Raw genomic sequence first — 17,437 nt, forward strand, 5'->3', positions numbered from 1 at the left:
TAATTATGACGCATTCGTCGAACTATCCATCGGGGAGACGTCCCCCCCCCCTCCTGTCCCCAAGAAACCCTGTTGTGATAAGGCCTTTTCTTCCCAACTCTGAAAAAAAACAACAACATATTCCCACTTGGGGGGGCAACGACATTAAAACTGAAGCATGAACTACAACAACATGTCAACACTGGACATCGGGAACCTCTTTAGGCACGTGGTCGGTCTTGGGCTCCAGAGCGGGAGGCTGCGATGTCCAAACACACGCCCTTCTCCCCCCGCCCTCCAATCCAGCTCTTAGCAGGGAACAGCAGAATTTTGAATAACAGAAAGACTCAAGTTCCTACGATGAGAAGGCTTCTTCCCCGCGGCCGCCCTCTTCCAGTTGCATGTCTGTTTTATCAGTGACAACAATCACCCGGGCCAGATCGCAGCCAATCAAGACCCAATCAAAAGGCTGCACCCTGAGATTCCTCCCCCACCTCCATTTCCCCCCCCCCCAAAAAAATTGTTTTTGCAAAACATGCTGATGAAAGGGGGCCTCGGGCACCCACCTGGTCTCTGCTCCCAAACACAGCGGGGCTCCAAGCCTCTGGGGGGGGGGGTGCGGCGGGCAGAAGTTACCCACTCCAGGGTGGGAGGACGGGGTGTATTCCCAGCTGCACTCTCTGTTCTCCGTTTTAATTCAACTGTATTTAATTTGTTAAATAAAATTAAATATGGTTTTTAACTAACGGTTGTGCGTCTACTCGTCCCCGGAGCCTCAGCATGGAAGGTTTGTTTGGCCAGCGTCCCTCCCTGCAGGGGGGGCTGCTGGAAGGTCAGGTGCTGAATTCCACAGAGGGGGTGGGCAGGTACTTGGGAGGAAGGGGGGAAACCCGTGAAATATGTTCAAGTTAAAAGCTTCCTATGGGAAGACTTGTGGGCGGGGAAGGGAGGAAGAGAAGAAACTCTTGTTTTAGCAAGAAGGGAACACGATAGTCTCCAAAGAGGGACTGAATTGTACTTCTGAAGTACTGGAGCCTTTGAGAATCGGCACTGTTTGCATTGAGACTAAACGTCAGGGGGAAAAGGGATGCTTGCTGTCAGAGGGTATTAAAGGGGGAGAAACAGAAGCCTCTGTGTGAATGTTGTGTGTGAGAGAGAACACACTGTCCCTTTTCCCTTATTCTGTTTCTTTCCTCTTCTAAAATGCCAACTTAAAAAGCATTAAAAAAATTAGCAACCTTAATGTCAAAAATTACATAGGATTCTGTCCTCCTTTTCCATAAGCGCCATTTCAGGCTAGGAATTCAGAGGGAGGGGGTGGAATGTGCCCTAAAAGAGCTCTCCCCTCTGTCACGGTGACTTATGACAGCTTCGATGCAGGCCCCCCCCCCCCGACACAGGATCCGTATCAAGCATTCCAGAATAGGTGAAAATACTGCCCCCACCTCCCCAAGGAACGCCAAATCGATAGCTTGCAAAAGCTGAAGTGAGGATTTTCTGGACAGGATCATGAAATGCCATAGGGATAAATCAGATTTTGAATGGTCCCCTACATTACAAAGTGGGAATGATGGGGGAAACCCTGCCCAAGATGTATTTAAGAGGGAAAGGTCCTCCCGGACAGACTGGGAACATGCTCGCCCCTGTAGGTTAAGAACATGCAAGAAATTGTTTTTTTTCCCCACAAGGAAAGCATTTAAAACTAGGGAAATGCTCCCCCTCCTTCGTGCCCCCGCATTTATATACAGAACATTAAACTGGCTCCTCGGGGGCTCTCTGAACAGTAAAAACCCCGCAGTGCAACTTGTTAGGATTAATGCAAAAACATGGAAGTTACATTTCAACCCACAGCCGGTACGCTTAACCAAACCAGGCACCTAAGAATGGAAGAAGAGATTTCCTTTCCTTCACAGTAAAAGTTGGCTCCGTTGCCCAGAAAGCACAGGACACCCCCGTGGGTTCACTGCACAAGATGGTTTTTTTCCCTCCTTCTTCCAGCTGCAAACAACTCGGTGTCCAGTGTCTGTCCAATTGGCTCGAGGCGAGCTTCTTAAAACCAGCGGATCTCTGGCCGCTCTTGCTGATTCGTTCCCTTACCAGATCCTCAGCGCCACTGAGACAGCTGACTTAAGCGAGCTGGCAGAAATGGTGAGCTCCGACAGAAAGGCTTTGGGCTTCTTTACCACTTGGAGTATTCGGAGTCAGCTGTCCAGATTCACTGGCATGGGGCATGTATTGCATGTCCATCTGGTTTGGGACGGCCAGACCCTACCAGCGTCCAGATCCTGTGACTCCAAATTCCTTTCCAAAGCATCTCTCTGCAAACAACATCGAACAGGAACCGAACGAGGGCTGGGGAGAAGGGCAGAACGGACCCGGAGGCCCCCTGCTCAGTCCACATAATGAGTCCTCCCTAAAAAAGGCAAATCCATGGACTGGACTATCCGACCTGCAAGACGTTCTTCAAAAATCACGATCTGGAGAAGAAGTGGGATGGAAAGGAAAATGGTAAGGTTAAAAAAAAAAAAAAAACAGAGACACAAAATGACAGGATGCAGTTTTTTTTTAAAGTGAACTAGCTTTCCAAATCCAAGGCCAAGCTACAAAGGCAGGTCACAAAAAGCATCAATCAGGTGGGGCATACAGGCCAAAGGTCAATCTAACAACTATGTATATTTTAGCCAGGCATCTAAAATCTAATCAGGCCTGGTGGGCCTTGAGGGGGAGGGCATTTCAAAGAAGGGGAACCCCCACCGAAAACGCCCTGTCTCTAGTTCCCATTCCCTTGTCCTCTGTGAGTGGAAGCACAGAAAAAGCAAGACTTGCGGTGAAAACATTAGCAGGCCAGGGATGGGGGGCCTTAGAACATCTGCTTTGGACGCAGAAGATCCCAGGTTCAATCCTTGGCATCTCCAGTGAGAGGGATCAAGTTGTAAATGATGCCACCGACCTCTGCCCAGAACCTTGGAGAAAAGTTCACGTAGACAAAACTGACCTTGCCAGATCTAAGGCCTGATAAGTTATATGGCCGCATCATGCGTCCAAGTGGTCAGGTATCGGCTAACTGACCTCATTGTCTCCTTGATGCAGCCACGTCTTTGGGAGGTAGAGTGTTTCTTGAGGGCCGACTTTCCAGTAGCGACCGAGGTTCTGCCCATTAACGAACACAACACCCTTTTCCCAACCCTGGAAAATTAACAAGGGGTAAACAATAAGTAGCCCCACTGCTACACCTCAGCACTCCAATATGGCTACCCTTTTAGTGTGGCTGACTGCTAGCCATCCTTGCCCTAACAATCCGAGGAGATGATGAAGAGTGAAGTTGCCACGTCTGTATCTCGATTACTCAAGCATGTCCCCCCCCCCTTTGGGTATCTACATCTGCAGATTGGGGCCACGGTGATGCTGAACAGAAAACCTGGGGGATCACGGTGGGGTTGCAGAAAAATGTGACATCTTAAAACAAAATACATGCATGGGTAAGCAAAAGGGAGGGGTGTTAGGTTGGCAAATAAGGGGAGAGGGAGAAAGAGGAGGATGAAGGAGAAGGGGAGAAAGAGAGGTGAGGAAGACTGACCAGATTGGAGGGGAAAAGAAAAGAGGAAAAATCTGTTACAGAAGGGAGGAAGCAAAGGGAGGGGGGAAGGGAGGCAACCTCCCTGCAAGATCCTTGAGGGTTCCACCCCCATTTGTACTTCTCCAATCTTGACCAGGCTCAATGAATTTGCCAAGTGCAACAAGAAGTTGTGCTGCTGTAGTGCCCGCTGACCAGGGATGCCCTTTTCCATGCCTGCTCTGCATGCCAGAAAAAAATATTCAGCACTGCTAGCTGCGTGCCCTGAGCAGGCAGCGGGCTTGAAATGCACATCAATAGATTTTCACCCACACCCCCTCAAAAACAACACACGGTTAGGGAAAAAAAAGAAAAGGGTTGCACAGCCTGTTGCAAATTATGAGAAGCATGCATGTAACTATAACAGCAAATACGAGCCGCTGCGTGATTTCACTGCCTGGTCTTTTATTTAAAAAGGATGGGTAATTAAGTCAACTTCAGGGCTCAAGAGTCAATTTAGATCCATATCACGTGGGTTACACTCTGGCAGGTATATTTCTGGACCGAGCAACAGCAGCATGGAGGAAAACAGCCACAGGCTAAAGGGAGCCAGTTTTTGTGCAGTAAGGTTTCCTTTTGGCTAAGGAGCTTGTAAGGGAAGAAAGGCTGTTCCTTCAGAAGGCCGGGATCACCTCGGATCTCTCCAAAATAACCAAACGCTCACCTCGAGCTTCAAGAAAGTGTCCTGAGGCATGTATTGCACTTTTAGGGTTCCTCGGAAGAAAGCAGGGCCCTCCACGCTGTCAGGGACTGAACCCCAAGAGGTGGTCTCTCGGAGGCTGCGTGAGGGAAAGAAACAGCTGAGAGAACAGGAGCGGCAGCTCACTCAGGGAATCTCCCAATCAATTTCACACAATACTCACACCTGCCCTTGGCCTCCACCCACCTATTTGGGTTACTCCAGTGCAGTCCTTGTGGCCACCAGTTAACTTGAACAGCATTTAGCTACAACTATCGGTAAAGATGCAGAAAATAAAACAACTATGCAGAAAATAAAACGGCCTCTGGGCAGTTTGTGCTTCCTTCAATAATCCCCCAGTCTGTGAAGAAGGGTATGGAGCAGGGGTAGTCAAACTGCGGCCCTCCAGATGTCCGTGGACTACAATTCCCAGGAGCCCCTGCCAGCATTTGCTGGCAGGGGTTCCTGGGAATTGTAGTCCACGGACATCTGGAGGGCCACAGTTTGACTACCCCTGGTATGGAGTATGGGAAGGGAGGGCAGGCCACACCCAGTCCCTTTAAAGTTTAAACACTACCTTCCAGCCTGCCAGGTGGCTGTCGTGATCAGCTGTAACATGCACAGGGGAGGGGAGGTCCCTTTAAAGGCCCCTTCTCCTGCTTCAGCGGCACGCCGAACGTTCCAAATCCACCTGGCGGGCAGGGTTCATTCTGGAGGCTTTGGAACCTTCAACACGTCGTCAGAAGTACTCGTGCTTAAATATACTGTCTAGACCAGAGGTAGTCAACCTGTGGTCCTCCAGATGTCCATGGACTACAATCCCCATGAGCCCCTGCCAGCATTCGCTGGCAGGGGCTCAGGGGAATTGTAGTCCATGGACATCTGGAGGACCACAGGTTATCACACCCCTGGCTCATCTCATTCCCCAACTGCTACCCCCATATCCTCAGGACGCCATCCAGGAAGAGTAACGCTCCTTAGAACCTCAGTGGTAGCCCACCTCTGCCATCCAGGTGACGGGGCCCACAGCCCTTAGAGGAGACGCTCCAACGAGCATGGCTGAATCTGAGAAGGCAGCGCAAGACGGCCACATCCCTTCAGAGGGCCGGGAAGCGTCACTTCACATTTAATCTAATCAGTCTCGGTTCTCTGGGGCTGTGTACAGTTCCTTAGTCAAAGGCTGCGCACACGCCCAGAGGCAACTGATGCGGAACTGACTCGGGGGCCCGAATCCAGTGAAGGGCTTCCTTCTTCATACACCGAGGATGTGCCGGGGAAACACTGCCGGGGGAAGGATCGCTGGCTCAGCGGAATGGCGGCTCCCTGGTGCGCTGGTAACGCAAACAAGGTTTAAATTGCAAATGCGTCACTGGGCGAAGCTTTGAAGACTGGAGAAGAACACAGCTGGGCCTTAGGCGCCAAAGCCAAGGCCTTTGCATGCCCCACGAAATCCTAGGAGGAACTCCAAACTGCTTTTAAGATGAGCTGTTTTCTAGGATTAATCGACTCCCTCTGCATAAAGGCCGGTATTATCCTATCGTTAACATCTTACTTAGGCAGTCCAAATGGGTAAGAAAGCCACCATGTTTGGGGCAAGCTAGCTTAGCAGAATTAGTGAAGAGTCGCCGTCTTTTCCTTGATGAAATTTTAATTCTACGTAATTACATTTTCACCCTGTGCTTCCTGTGCTTTGCAGCTCTCTAAAACCGCCGTGTTTTTTCATACCCCCCTACAAAAACGGCCTGCCCAGGAAGCAGTCATTCGCTGCACCAGGAGAATCGGTCCATTAAAGCTTACACTGGAAGACAATTTTCATTTTTCTACAACGTTCCCCTTGACTTCTGTTGCCCTGACCTGGCTGGCCCAAGGTTAGCCCGATCTTGTCAGATCTTGGAAGCTAAGCAGGGTTGAACCCAGTTAGTAATTCAATGGGAGACAACCAAGAAAGCTCACAGTCATAACGCAAAGGCGGGCAATGTCAAACAACCTCCAGTTGTCTCTTGCCCTGAAAACTCTACAGGGCGGGTGTAAGTTGGCTGTGACTATGTGGAGGTCCGGGGGGAACCCTTTCCTACGCTCACCCGTTACGGACAAACCTCGGGAAATGTACGGGGCTTTCCATTGGCCTGTGTTGCTTTTAAGGTTTGCCAGCAATAGGTTGGGAAATACTTGGGAGTTTTGCAGGGTGGAGCTTGAGGATGTGGCTTTCAGAGGGGAGGGGACTTCATCAATGGCTTATAAAGCCCTAGAGCAGGGGTAGTCAAACTGCGGCCCTTCAGATGTCCATGGACTACAATTCCCAGGAGCCCCCTGCCAGCGTTCGCTGGCAGGGGGCTCCTGGGAATTGTAGTCCATGGACATCTGGAGGGCCGCAGTTTGACTACCCCTGCCCTAGAGTCTGCTTTCCAAACTGGCTGTTTTTTCCAGGTGCGCTGATCTCTGTCATCCAGAGATCATTTGTAATATCCCAGGACAGCTCCAGGTGGTTGGGAACCCTAGTTGTCCTTTTGTGCATGAAGACAGAGTTGGTTTTCATACCCCTCTTCCACTACCAAAGCAGCTCACAAATACCTTTCCCTTCCTCTCCTGTGAGGTTGGTGGGGCTGAGGGAGCTCTGTGAGAGCTGCTCAGTGAGAGCAACTCTAAGAGAACTGGGACTAGCGCAAGATCACCCAGTTAGCTGCATGTGAAGGAGTGGGAAATCACACCCGGCTCTCCGGAGTCCGCTGCTCTTAACCCTGATGCCACGCTGGCTCTCGGGCTTCCCAGCATCGGATTCACAAACCCGTGGCCAAGCATGAGCGGGGGGAAATAAAACCAGGAGAGGAGACCTGAACTGCAGGCCAAGCGGACAGGGGCTGCGGCAGTGCTCTGCTGAGCTTTCTTGCCGCTCTCCAGTGGAGTTTTGTCAGCCTGATCCTTTGCCAGATGCCGGGCTTTCCGGCAGGTGGGCGCGCTAACTAGGACTTGCACTTCTGCCAAACCTGCTGGCTACAAATGAGGAGAAGTAAAGGAACAAGCAAGCAGTGGAGGAGGGGAAGAGAAAAGTGTGGACGCATACAGCTATCTGCCCCGCCCCCCGCAAACCTTTCCATGAAGCCAGGTTTCATCTCCAGGCTGTAAATCTTGAAATTCCTCAAGGAGGTCTGGTTGAGAAGGATGTCGCCAATTAAGCCTGAAAGAGAAAGGAGGGTAAACGCTGGCACGGAGATGCGGCACGGCTGATGGATTGCAGTTGGCAGCGGAGGGAACAGCCGGAAGATGAAACCGACCCCTCCTCCGCGGCGACAATGGGGCCCACGTGCCGCGCTGGGCTTGCGGATCGAAAGGGCGATCCCTTTGGCCCTGAACGCACGAAGCTGCTTTATACCAAACGGGGCCCTCGGTCCATGGAGGGCAGCATTGCCAGCTCAAGCAGGCAGCAGCCCTGCAGGGATCTCAGGCAGAGATCTTTCATGTCATCTGACCTTTTCAGCTGGAGACACCGGGGACTGCGCCTGGGATCTGCTGCATGCCGTGCAGACACTCTAACGACCCGCCACGGCCCCTCCAATTGTAGCACACAGACCTCTCACCTGCTTTTCCTCTTCCCCTCTCCCCAAGGTAGACTATCGCCTGTGCCCTATGTCAGATTTTCATTCACTGACTGATTCACAGGGCTGGGCTTTTCAGAAAGCAGCAGGTGAACTGGTTGCTAAAAGAAAACAGAACCATGGCCAGTCGGCCGTAGAGGTACTTCAGGCACCACGCAGCCCGTGGGGGAGTTTTGATTTTTCTCTTCTTGGAGCAGCAAGCTGAGCGGCTGCAGCCCAAATGGCTCTGGAGGAGCTGCTGGCTTCTCAAATGGCCAACTGCTGGAGAAGCAGCCGGAGTCAAAATACACCCCTTTGGCCAAGGCCTTTTCCAAACTCTGGGCCAGGAATCTCCGAGCCCCCTCGTGGTCTGAAAAAGGGGAGAGCTGGGTGTGACAGTTCCGGGAAACAGGGAAAGGGACATGCAAAATAACAACAGAGGCTGTGGCAGAGAAGAAAACAGGACCAAGATTTCCTCGTTTTCTGTTGATGTGCAATGAATGTGGGCAGATAGTGAGTGGGTCATGCTGATGGCCGTTTTGGGGCCAGGAAGGAGTTTTCCTGCAGGTCAGAGCAGCCCTGGAAGCCTGGAGAGCTTTTTGCCTTCTTCTCGGCATTGGATTTCCCCGCTCATCAGCTACTCACGCTCCAAACAAACTCACATCATCTCACACCAGGGTTGCCATGTCCCCCTTGGCTACCGGTGGAGGATGGGGTGAAAGGGCTGCCAAATAAAGGCTGGGAAACTCCTGGAAGTTTGGGGGTTTGGGGAGGACAGGGTCATCAATGAGGTCCAGTGCCCTAAACTCCACCCTCCAAATCATCCATTTTCTCCAGGGGAACTGATCTCAGTTGTCTGGAGAGGAGCAGTCATTCCGGGCATCCCCAGGCCCCACCTGGAGGGTGGGATCCCGATCTCACGCACACATGCACAAAGCCAGGAAAGCCAGGCAAAAAGGCCTCTTGCCGAAAGACGAGTCAAGCAAAGAACATTGCAGCCAGACACTCAGGAGCGGATTGCGGCGGTTAAGCACTACAACGCAAGCGGTACCCAAATCCCCGTGCGAGCATCTCCGTGCGGCTGGCCCGTCTCCAGGTGCCCATCCCGTCCGATTCCAGAGCCAACGGCAAAAGCTGCGGCGGCGACCGATGGTTAGGCAGCGAAAGCAAAGCCGTGAAAAGCGAATCTGTTATGCTCGCTAGAAACACACTGTCAAAATACGAACGGCGCTCTGGAAGCGGGCTGCATTCGTTATCCGAAAAGCAGAGCCGTTATTTGGATTGGACTTCTCCTTTACAAAGATGTATGAGGAGCCACGGGCTTCAGAAGCACTGCATGGCGTTCTGTTTTGCATAAAAGGAAAGCCCGGGTTCACGCCGCAGGTGATTCGGTAGGCCAGACCCCTGACATATGGGTTACAGCAGTGGTAGTCAACCTGTGGTCCTCCAGATGTTCATGGACTATAATTCCCACGAGCCCCTGCCAGCATTTGCTGGCAGGGGATCATGGGAATTGTAGTCCATGAACATCTGGAGGAACACAGGTTGACTACCCCTGGGTGACAGGATTGCCACCTCTGGGTTGAGAAATGCCTGGGGACTGGGGAGCATGGAACTTCATCAGAGGGGAGGGGAAGGACTTCAGTAGAGTATAATGCCAGAGTCCACCTTCCGAGGTGGCCATTTTCTCCAGGTGAACTGATCTCTGTTGTAATCCCAGGCGACCTCCAGCTACCACCTGGACGCTGACAGTTCTAATGGGTTCAGATCCCTGCTCTACAAAACTCTTCTCCGCTATTTTAATTTCCCATCAACAACGCTCCCCTCCTGAGCCTGGCTCAAGGGCAAACCCCACAAAGACTCTAAAAGCACTTCAGAGAACTGACAAGCTGAAGGAGCTGTTTTGCTATAGCGGCATTGACAAACGCATGCAAATAAATTAAAAAGCTACATTCAAAACGGATACATCTTTTAAAAAATGCAAGCAAAGAAACCCTGCTGGCCAAGCTGAGGCTTGAATTACAGAGGCTAAAGTTCTTATCACTTACTAATCTGAAATAAAAAGATCTAGTTTGGATGACAGGGCCCCAGGAAGTAAAATTGGCCTAAGCCAAGGCCAGGGCCTTTTCGGTCCTGGCCCCAAACGGGTGGGATACTCTGCCAAATGACAGTAGGGCCCTCCAGGATCTTAAACACTTCCGCAGGGCCTGCAAGACAGAGGGCCAAGGCCGAGAAACAACTTTGACGCTTGCTGGCCTGCCTGTCTACAACACACCCAACTAAAAGATTGTCTATTCCTGGAAACTGGTTTAGCTATTTTATATTTATTCATTTTTTAAATTTTAAAACCTAATATTTAATGTTTCATTTTTAAGTATATCTTTTTCTGTTGACCGAAGCCTCTGGGGGAGAATGGGGAATGAATGAATGAATGAATGAATGAATGAATGAATGAATGAATGCTGCCATGCAAGGCAATGGGGAAGAGGGGACCAGGACAGAGGGGGCTATTGTCAATAGTTTGTACTAGTGTGTGTTGGGGGGGGGGGTGTGAATTCCATCATAACCGATCGTGTCCAAATAAGAGTCAAGATGCAAACTGGCTCATTTTGCACAACAGTGCGCTGGTTGCAGGATTCAGATTTCTTGGCATGGAATACGGAAGTGGAATTTTTCACAGCCAGGCATATAAACGGCCCCTCTGTTTTGGATGGATATGACCAGCAATGAAGCAAAGACAAGTGGGCTGCCGATGGCTGAAGTTTATTCAGTTTTACAATATGCCAGGACGAGATCTGGTATGCCCCGTTTTCGAAAAATCTTCTTCAATGGCTATCCTAACAGGAGGGTTATTGAGTGGGCTGCAACCATGATTCCCTCTAGCACGTAATTGAAAACAGAAGACCTTTTAAGCAATGTGATATTATAAGAGGCAAGAAAGATACCAACTGATCGTGACCTTTGTTTATTACACATATGATAGCCACTGAAGAAGACTTGTGATTTACTGAAAACGAGTTGATACCGGATCTCTTTCTGCCATATTGTAAAACTGAACAAACTTCAGTTTTACAATTAGCCAGCCTGTCTTCACTTCATTTCTGCCGGGATCTTTGGCTGGCTGGTTCTCTCGAATTTGGATGAATACGAGGCAGAACAAGATGGGAAACCTGCATGCTGAGAAGAGCTAAAAAAACAAGGTATTTTAAGGAAAGGGTGGAAGGAAACAAGAGAGCCCACCTTTGCGCTGGCTGTTCAGATTCAATCCGTAATTGACTCGCCCGCAGTTCTCTACAAGGATCCGGAGCAGCCGGTATCCCTGCAAAGACAGTTAGGCCACAGCTGGATCCAGAAGCCGTGGGTAGCGAGACGTGTTCAGCGCACATCGCCTCTGGAGCTTAATCCCTGCCCTCCGTGCCCTCATGCCTGAGTCGGGCCCTTCCTCCTGTGCATTGCACACCTGGTACCCGACGAACACGCCACAGGCATAAGATGACAGCAAGGTTAGTCCGGCTTCCTTTTCACTCTGGCTCACTACAACAGCGTCCAAGTTCCAAATTGCCTCCCCCCAAAATCCCAGCCACAGGCCTGGAATAGAAGCAAGCGGAAGGAGGGACCGGCTCAGGACACTGTACTCTGCTGAGGACACAGGGACCTGTTCAAGAGTTTTGAAGGGATTTTGAAGGGATTCCGTGGAAGTACACCTATTTCTCTCCCACAGCCACCTCTTAAATTCGTCAGATCTGTATCAGATGTCTGCCCACGGCCCTGAACGGCATGGAATGTTCACAGGGGGCTTTTGGATATGTGGTTTTAAAAGGCTGCACGAAGCATGACTTGAGAGCCAAGACTGACAGGCTGACGGCCGCCTACACCTCACAGCTAGGCTCGCTCTGTGGCCCAGCAACCTGCCGAGGGCTTTGTTTTGATATCTCCGGATTCTTCGTCTTAGCTCCGGAAGGTTACTGAACGTGCTTTGCAGAGGCTCAAGGCCCCATAGAAGAGCCCAGGAGTCAGGACTGCAGACACCGTGAGGCTTGAAATGCTGGGTTTGCAAGGCTGATATCAATCTGACCTATCGATTATTGAGCTTTCAAATGGCAGGGGGTGAATTTAACTGTGGGTGGGAAATCTCAGCTGGTTTGCTGCTGCTGTTTTGGGGGGGGGCACCATTGTTGGAAGGCTTTGACACACCAGGTTATCTGCCTGGCGCTGACCCCGGCCCATCACACCATGAATCAAGATTCAAGGGCAGCGCAAACGTTTCGGACAATCTAACGGCCGGCGCTTCTGTATGCCACTCAGGCTGAGCTCTCTGACTGCTTACCTGTCCATTAGGAATAGGCAGGTCTTGCACGGTGTAATCCAGGTAGCCCATATACAGTGAATTAAGGAACACCTGCAGGACAGAAACCAGACGGAGGCTCATTTGCCAATCACAAAAAGCCAGAGGATTACAGGAGGATTTTGCAGGGGGGGGGGGGAGGAGGGAAGGAACAACAGCGCTGCCCCGAGGGAATTGGGGATTTCTGAGGTCTCTTCCCAGTTGGGACGGTAAGCTTATTACTATAATCGTTTAAACGGTACTCAAACAAAAACACGCAAACGTGTACAATTTAGAAATCCAGATTATCTGGTATCAGTGGCTGTACTGCGATGGCCAAAAAGCCATCTTTTTTGGGGGGAAGAACGTTCCTTCCAAAATGTTCTGCTGGAGTTAAGAGCAGTCTGCAGACTGTCACTAAAAGTTTAAGGACCTCGGAATATAGGAGTTCTCAATGGTGCAAGGTGAGGTTGGCAGAAGGGCTGCCTTATCCTCACACGAGGCTGCCCATTCCTTCACCTCTTTGGAAATGGTGGGGAGACTCCTCTGCGGTGGCCCCCCCAGATGAAAAACCCTGCAAGGGAAGCTGAATTTAATTGTTTTTTAGATGTCCATGGAACCTGAAACCTTCTTTTAACGGTGTTTTGTATAATATTTGGTCAATTTGATATTGCACAGACTGGCTTTGTTTTAAGGGTTCTAGGTTGCCTTGGAAGGCTTCCTTAAAGATAATTTTTTAAAAAATAAATTGTAGGCCTGTGCATTTCTGCCCACCACTGAGACCTAAAATCATAGCTGATTATTTAGCTCATAAAGCAGCCAAGGGCCAACAAACAGGGCGGAGGCCAAGGCATTCCCCTGATGCCGCCTCCAGGCACTGGATTACAGAGGTGTTCCTGCCTCCGCACCGGAGTGTCTCTTTAGTCACTCATAGTTGCAAACAGACCTCTCCGCTCAGGAATCTGCCTAACCCTTTTAAGAAACCCATCTACATTCATGGCCATCACCTGATCCTCTAGCAATCAATTCCACAGTTACCCGCGGAAGGAAGAAGCATTTCCTCTTGTCCGCCCGGAATCTATTTGCCCATCGACTTCAATGAATGCCTCCGAGAAACAATTTCGGGAGAGGGAGAAAAAGTTCTCTCTGCCCCCTTCCAGTTCTATGGGGACTCATATGGAGCTCCATGACTCACGGAAGGGTCCAAAACCACAGGCCTTTCCTTTCCAAAGAGAGTTCTCTGGCCTTGCAGTTAATCGGCTAAGGAGACAGCATTTTGCTTCCTGCCCCCCTCCCCAAGAAGCTATTAACAGAATTGGCCTGCATGGTTCACCTGTGCTCTATCCCGAACGTGGTTCTGGGAATACAGCCGTCCTCCACCTGGGGCGACCGTCTCGTACAGGATATACCCATAGGCCTGCCCGTTGCCGTCGTTCACCTCAAGTTTCTCCATGCTGACAGGATGCTCCAACTTTATGGGCTGCAACGCAGAAATGTACAACATGTATGGCCGAGGCCAAGATCGCGCCACTTTGGCAGAACACAAGAATGTGCATGAAACCTTCATGGGCCTACATGGGGAAGAAAGCAGAGGAGTCTGACTCTTCCATCTCCCATCAGTAATCAGAACTGGGGATCGGGCTCTGCTATTAAGTATTTAAAGTGTAAAAAGTGTGCTTTTTGATCAAAGGACCCCACATGAGAGGGACGGACTCCATGAAGGAAGCCACAGGCGGAAGTTGGAAACAATTTGACACGCACATGTGAAAAAGCCAGGGGTGGGGATTACCACCCAGAGGTATGCAGTACTTACCTCTACCAGAGATGGCAGCACTTCCCACAGAGAGACATACTGCTGCATCAGTATTGCTCCGTATGACGCCTTGGTTGAAACCATAGGAGGGACCGGCAGAGGCTCCCCTTTAAAATAAAATAATGTGCTAATTCCAAGGAGAAAAACAGGTGAGTGACCTCTCGGAGTCCACCTACAATTCTCCCTCGCCTTTGAAACGCACGTCTCTGACACCAGCCAATGGCCAAGGCCATGCCAACTCTTATTTCGAAGCTGCTAGGCACCCCTGTGTTTCCTTTGGCGACTCCTCCCCCAGATGTCCTCGTTTTCCTCCTCCCTCTGCCCACCCTGCCCTCACCTCACCTTCACTGGCCCTTGCAGCCCTCCAACCTGACTGGCTGCCCCGAACAGTGGAGCTGGCCAGCCAATCCTAATCTCTCTGTGTGATTTGCTGTTGTCGAGGTTTTAATGGGCTTCACTGCTGCATTTATTTGCACTGTATTTGTCGTTGTTGCATTGCTAAGTGCTGTAAAAAGCCACCCTGCGTCCCTTGTGGGGAGAGGGTACAGGGGATAACATAAATACATAAAGGGGAAAGATGACACCCCCTAATGGGAAGTGCTTTCCAACACCAATTCCTTCTCCCCCTCCCCAAAAAAAACAAATAAGACCCCTCAACTCTGCCCTATCAGTGTTTATTTGGGGGACCACCGTTTATTTGGGGGACCACTGCTGACCAAAATATGGAAGAAATAGGCCAGCAGTGGTAAGGGGGTGGGGGTGGGGTGGGGAGAGAGCGGCATGGTTATTTGCTAGCGAGAGCCCCAGAAGAGAGAGAATACTGCAAGCGGCTCGTCTCTTTCTGATTTGCATTTGTTTTAAGCCTGTTGGCATGGAACGCTCCTCCCGGCAGACAGACACCTCCGTTATTAGCTAGCAAACAGCCCCCTCCCCTCCCCCCTTGTGAAGTCAGCCGAAAGGCCATTTCCATAACAAGACAATCTACCTCCCCGGTCCCCTCTTTGCGCTTCAGAAAATGCTCCCAGCTAATCGAGGGATGTAGCAACACAGGGGAGCAGCGGGAGTTTGGTGCGCACCGGCGAGCCAATTTGCAAGCTTTGCTCATGTGGCACTCGCTGGCGCTTAAAGGAGGCAGCGAGGCCTCGCTGGAGCGTGCGTGTTTGTGGATATGTATATATATAGATATATATAGGTTTTGAGATGCCTTTACCCACAATCTTGGAGAAAAGCTGTCGCAGTTTAAAGAACTTGGACGTGTAGTCTCCGGCCTCGGTCAGCACGGCATCGTAGTCTGGAAGAGAAGGGCATCAGCGGTCAAGAGGAAATGCCAAGGAGAAAATGCCGGGTGGAATTTCATGTTTTTCCTACAGCGGAAAAGAGGCCTGGGCTGGTGGAACGCTCTCGCGAGTGAGATTGGAGCTGTTCCGCCAGGCCTACGGTGGAGGCCTAAAGCACCATGGAATTATCCTGGACCCCCTGCCAGGGCCACAAAGCATATACTGCCTTGGGCTGGTAGGACTTTCTACCTCCCTTCTCCCTTCTTTCCAAGGTATTCAACAGAATTAGGCCATTCAAGATTTAATTGTTTTAGACTTTTAACTACACTTATTGTAGAAATGTACTGTATTTCTAGATATTATTTGTGTTAAGTTTTATTCTGACGAATTCTGCCATGAGTCTAAAGCGAAAGGGCAGAAAATGAGTCCAATTATAAAGAATGATCCATTATACTTTCTTTATTGACGTTGACTATGGTTGCAGGCTTTTAACTGGTGGTTTGTTCGAGAGCTTTGGATGACATCGGGAGGGGGGGGGTTGTTGTCGGAATATGCCAGCTTTGCAGTGGGCGTGATTGAGCAGAATATAATGAGTGTTCTGTAGGGGGCAGTGGAGGGGATGCGTATTTAGCATAGTTAGCTCAGGAGCTTTGTGGTATTTTTCCGATTATTGCCCCTTTGGGCATACTTCCTCCCTGCTTGCCTATGGAACTGACTGAAGGAACAGTTAGTCAGGACTCTCTCCTTCTCCATGTTGTTCCTCTTCACAGTAAAACTATTTCGCTCTTTTAAGCAGCTCAGTGCTCCAACCCTTTGCATATTTAAACTCTGCCAACATGGTTCAGATTTTGTCAAGCTGTGCCTCAAGAACCTCAGCAGCTGACAGTGTGGAACAGAAAGATATAAATAAATAAAACACAAGACGATTTGTATTTGCAAACACCAAAATGCAAGCAATTACCTGTCAAAAAAATGTGATTTATTATACAATAAGCTGAGAGGAATTCTGGCCCCCCAACTCCCCCCATCTCCAGATGTATGCGTGCTCTCCCCTGCTATTCTTACAGGAGCTTGTACAAGGTGTTCATGCAGAGAGCACAAAAACCCACCCACCCCTTCCTATTTGCCAAGACTTCCAGCAACTGTGCCTTTCTAAGACTCACGCTGCGGTGTGCCTGTCTGAGCAAACAAACCAGGAAGCTGTACCTGGAAGCATGAAAAATGAAAGAAGGAAGGGTGGTGAGGTGCAATTATTACTTAATTGGCAATTCCCTTGAAAGGTTGCAATTGCCATCCTTGGGGGAATCCATGGCACGTATATACAGATAGACATGTCAGTAAAAATTCAAATCATTTTTGGAAAGGGGAAAAAAAGCACGGGCTACGACTGAGCGGAAAATCTCAATTCACTCCAGAGCTTTCCCTCCCAGGGATCCGGGCGTTCCAACGGCTGGATTAAAATGTGCAACCCATGCCAGCATTTTGTCGATTCCCCTGGTGAGGTTGATGGAAATGTGTCCCGGAGCTGGAACGGGAGCTATAAGCTGTGTAGTCTTACCCCCTGCTCAACCCTGGAATGCCTAAGCTAGAGTGTCGCCAATGCAAGGCCGGCTAGCCTCCACTTAAAGCCCTTCGCCAAGGGAATGCCCCTCTTGGGCATTTTCAAGTGGGCAGCTGTGTCACTTAGCAGTCGAAAAACAAGATTTGAGGCCAACAAGATTTCCAGGATATAAGCTTGGATCTCCGTTTCCAAACTGCTGGTCACAGTTCAACAAGGTTCTACCGTGGTCATAGTTTGCCGAGGGCAGCCATTCTCAACTATGTCTTTGGGCCTTGGCCCTTTTAGGAGCTCTTATCAGGTTCCAGGGCCTCCTGCAGGAAGCTGGTCTCTTGCGCAATGAGGTAGGCTAAGGAAGGCCTGAGCTAAGAGTGAGTTAATGGGACTCAATATACCCTGTCGGTATACATAAGACAGGGGATGTCAAGTGTCATTAACTCACTCTTAGCTTAGGCCTTTCTTAGCCTAGCTCATTGTGCAAGAAGCCAGGAAAATCTTTGTTAAACATACATATATACACATACACATATACATACATACATACATACATACGTGTGTGTGTGTGTGTGTGTGTGTGTGTGTGTGTGTGAGAGAGACAGGTTTCCAGAACACTTGCCCAAGA

At 50.1% G+C, this 17,437-nt stretch overlaps 1 protein-coding gene across 2 annotated transcripts in view; it reads right to left on the minus strand.

Annotated features, from left to right (window-relative positions):
- Window positions 1–17: 17 nt before the first annotated feature.
- The window catches only part of LOC143822124 (beta-galactosidase-1-like protein 2), a 50,805-nt gene continuing 33,385 nt past the window's right edge, over window positions 18–17,437 (minus strand). The window contains exons 12-20 of one of the 2 annotated variants that reach the window (XM_077306837.1): window positions 15,191–15,271; window positions 13,981–14,087; window positions 13,501–13,647; window positions 12,171–12,242; window positions 11,084–11,162; window positions 7,359–7,446; window positions 4,257–4,371; window positions 3,049–3,165; window positions 18–2,456 (exon numbers count right to left, since the gene is read on the minus strand). In XM_077306837.1, the coding sequence (XP_077162952.1) occupies window positions 2,370–2,456; window positions 3,049–3,165; window positions 4,257–4,371; window positions 7,359–7,446; window positions 11,084–11,162; window positions 12,171–12,242; window positions 13,501–13,647; window positions 13,981–14,087; window positions 15,191–15,271 (893 nt within the window). In that variant the 3' untranslated portion in view covers window positions 18–2,369. The remainder of the gene's footprint in view (window positions 2,457–3,048; window positions 3,166–4,256; window positions 4,372–7,358; window positions 7,447–11,083; window positions 11,163–12,170; window positions 12,243–13,500; window positions 13,648–13,980; window positions 14,088–15,190; window positions 15,272–17,437) is intronic. The other variant, XM_077306838.1, reaches the window with a different exon arrangement.

Source organism: Paroedura picta, chromosome 12, assembly GCF_049243985.1.
Source record: "Paroedura picta isolate Pp20150507F chromosome 12, Ppicta_v3.0, whole genome shotgun sequence".
Classification (NCBI taxonomy): Eukaryota; Metazoa; Chordata; class Lepidosauria; order Squamata; family Gekkonidae; genus Paroedura; species Paroedura picta.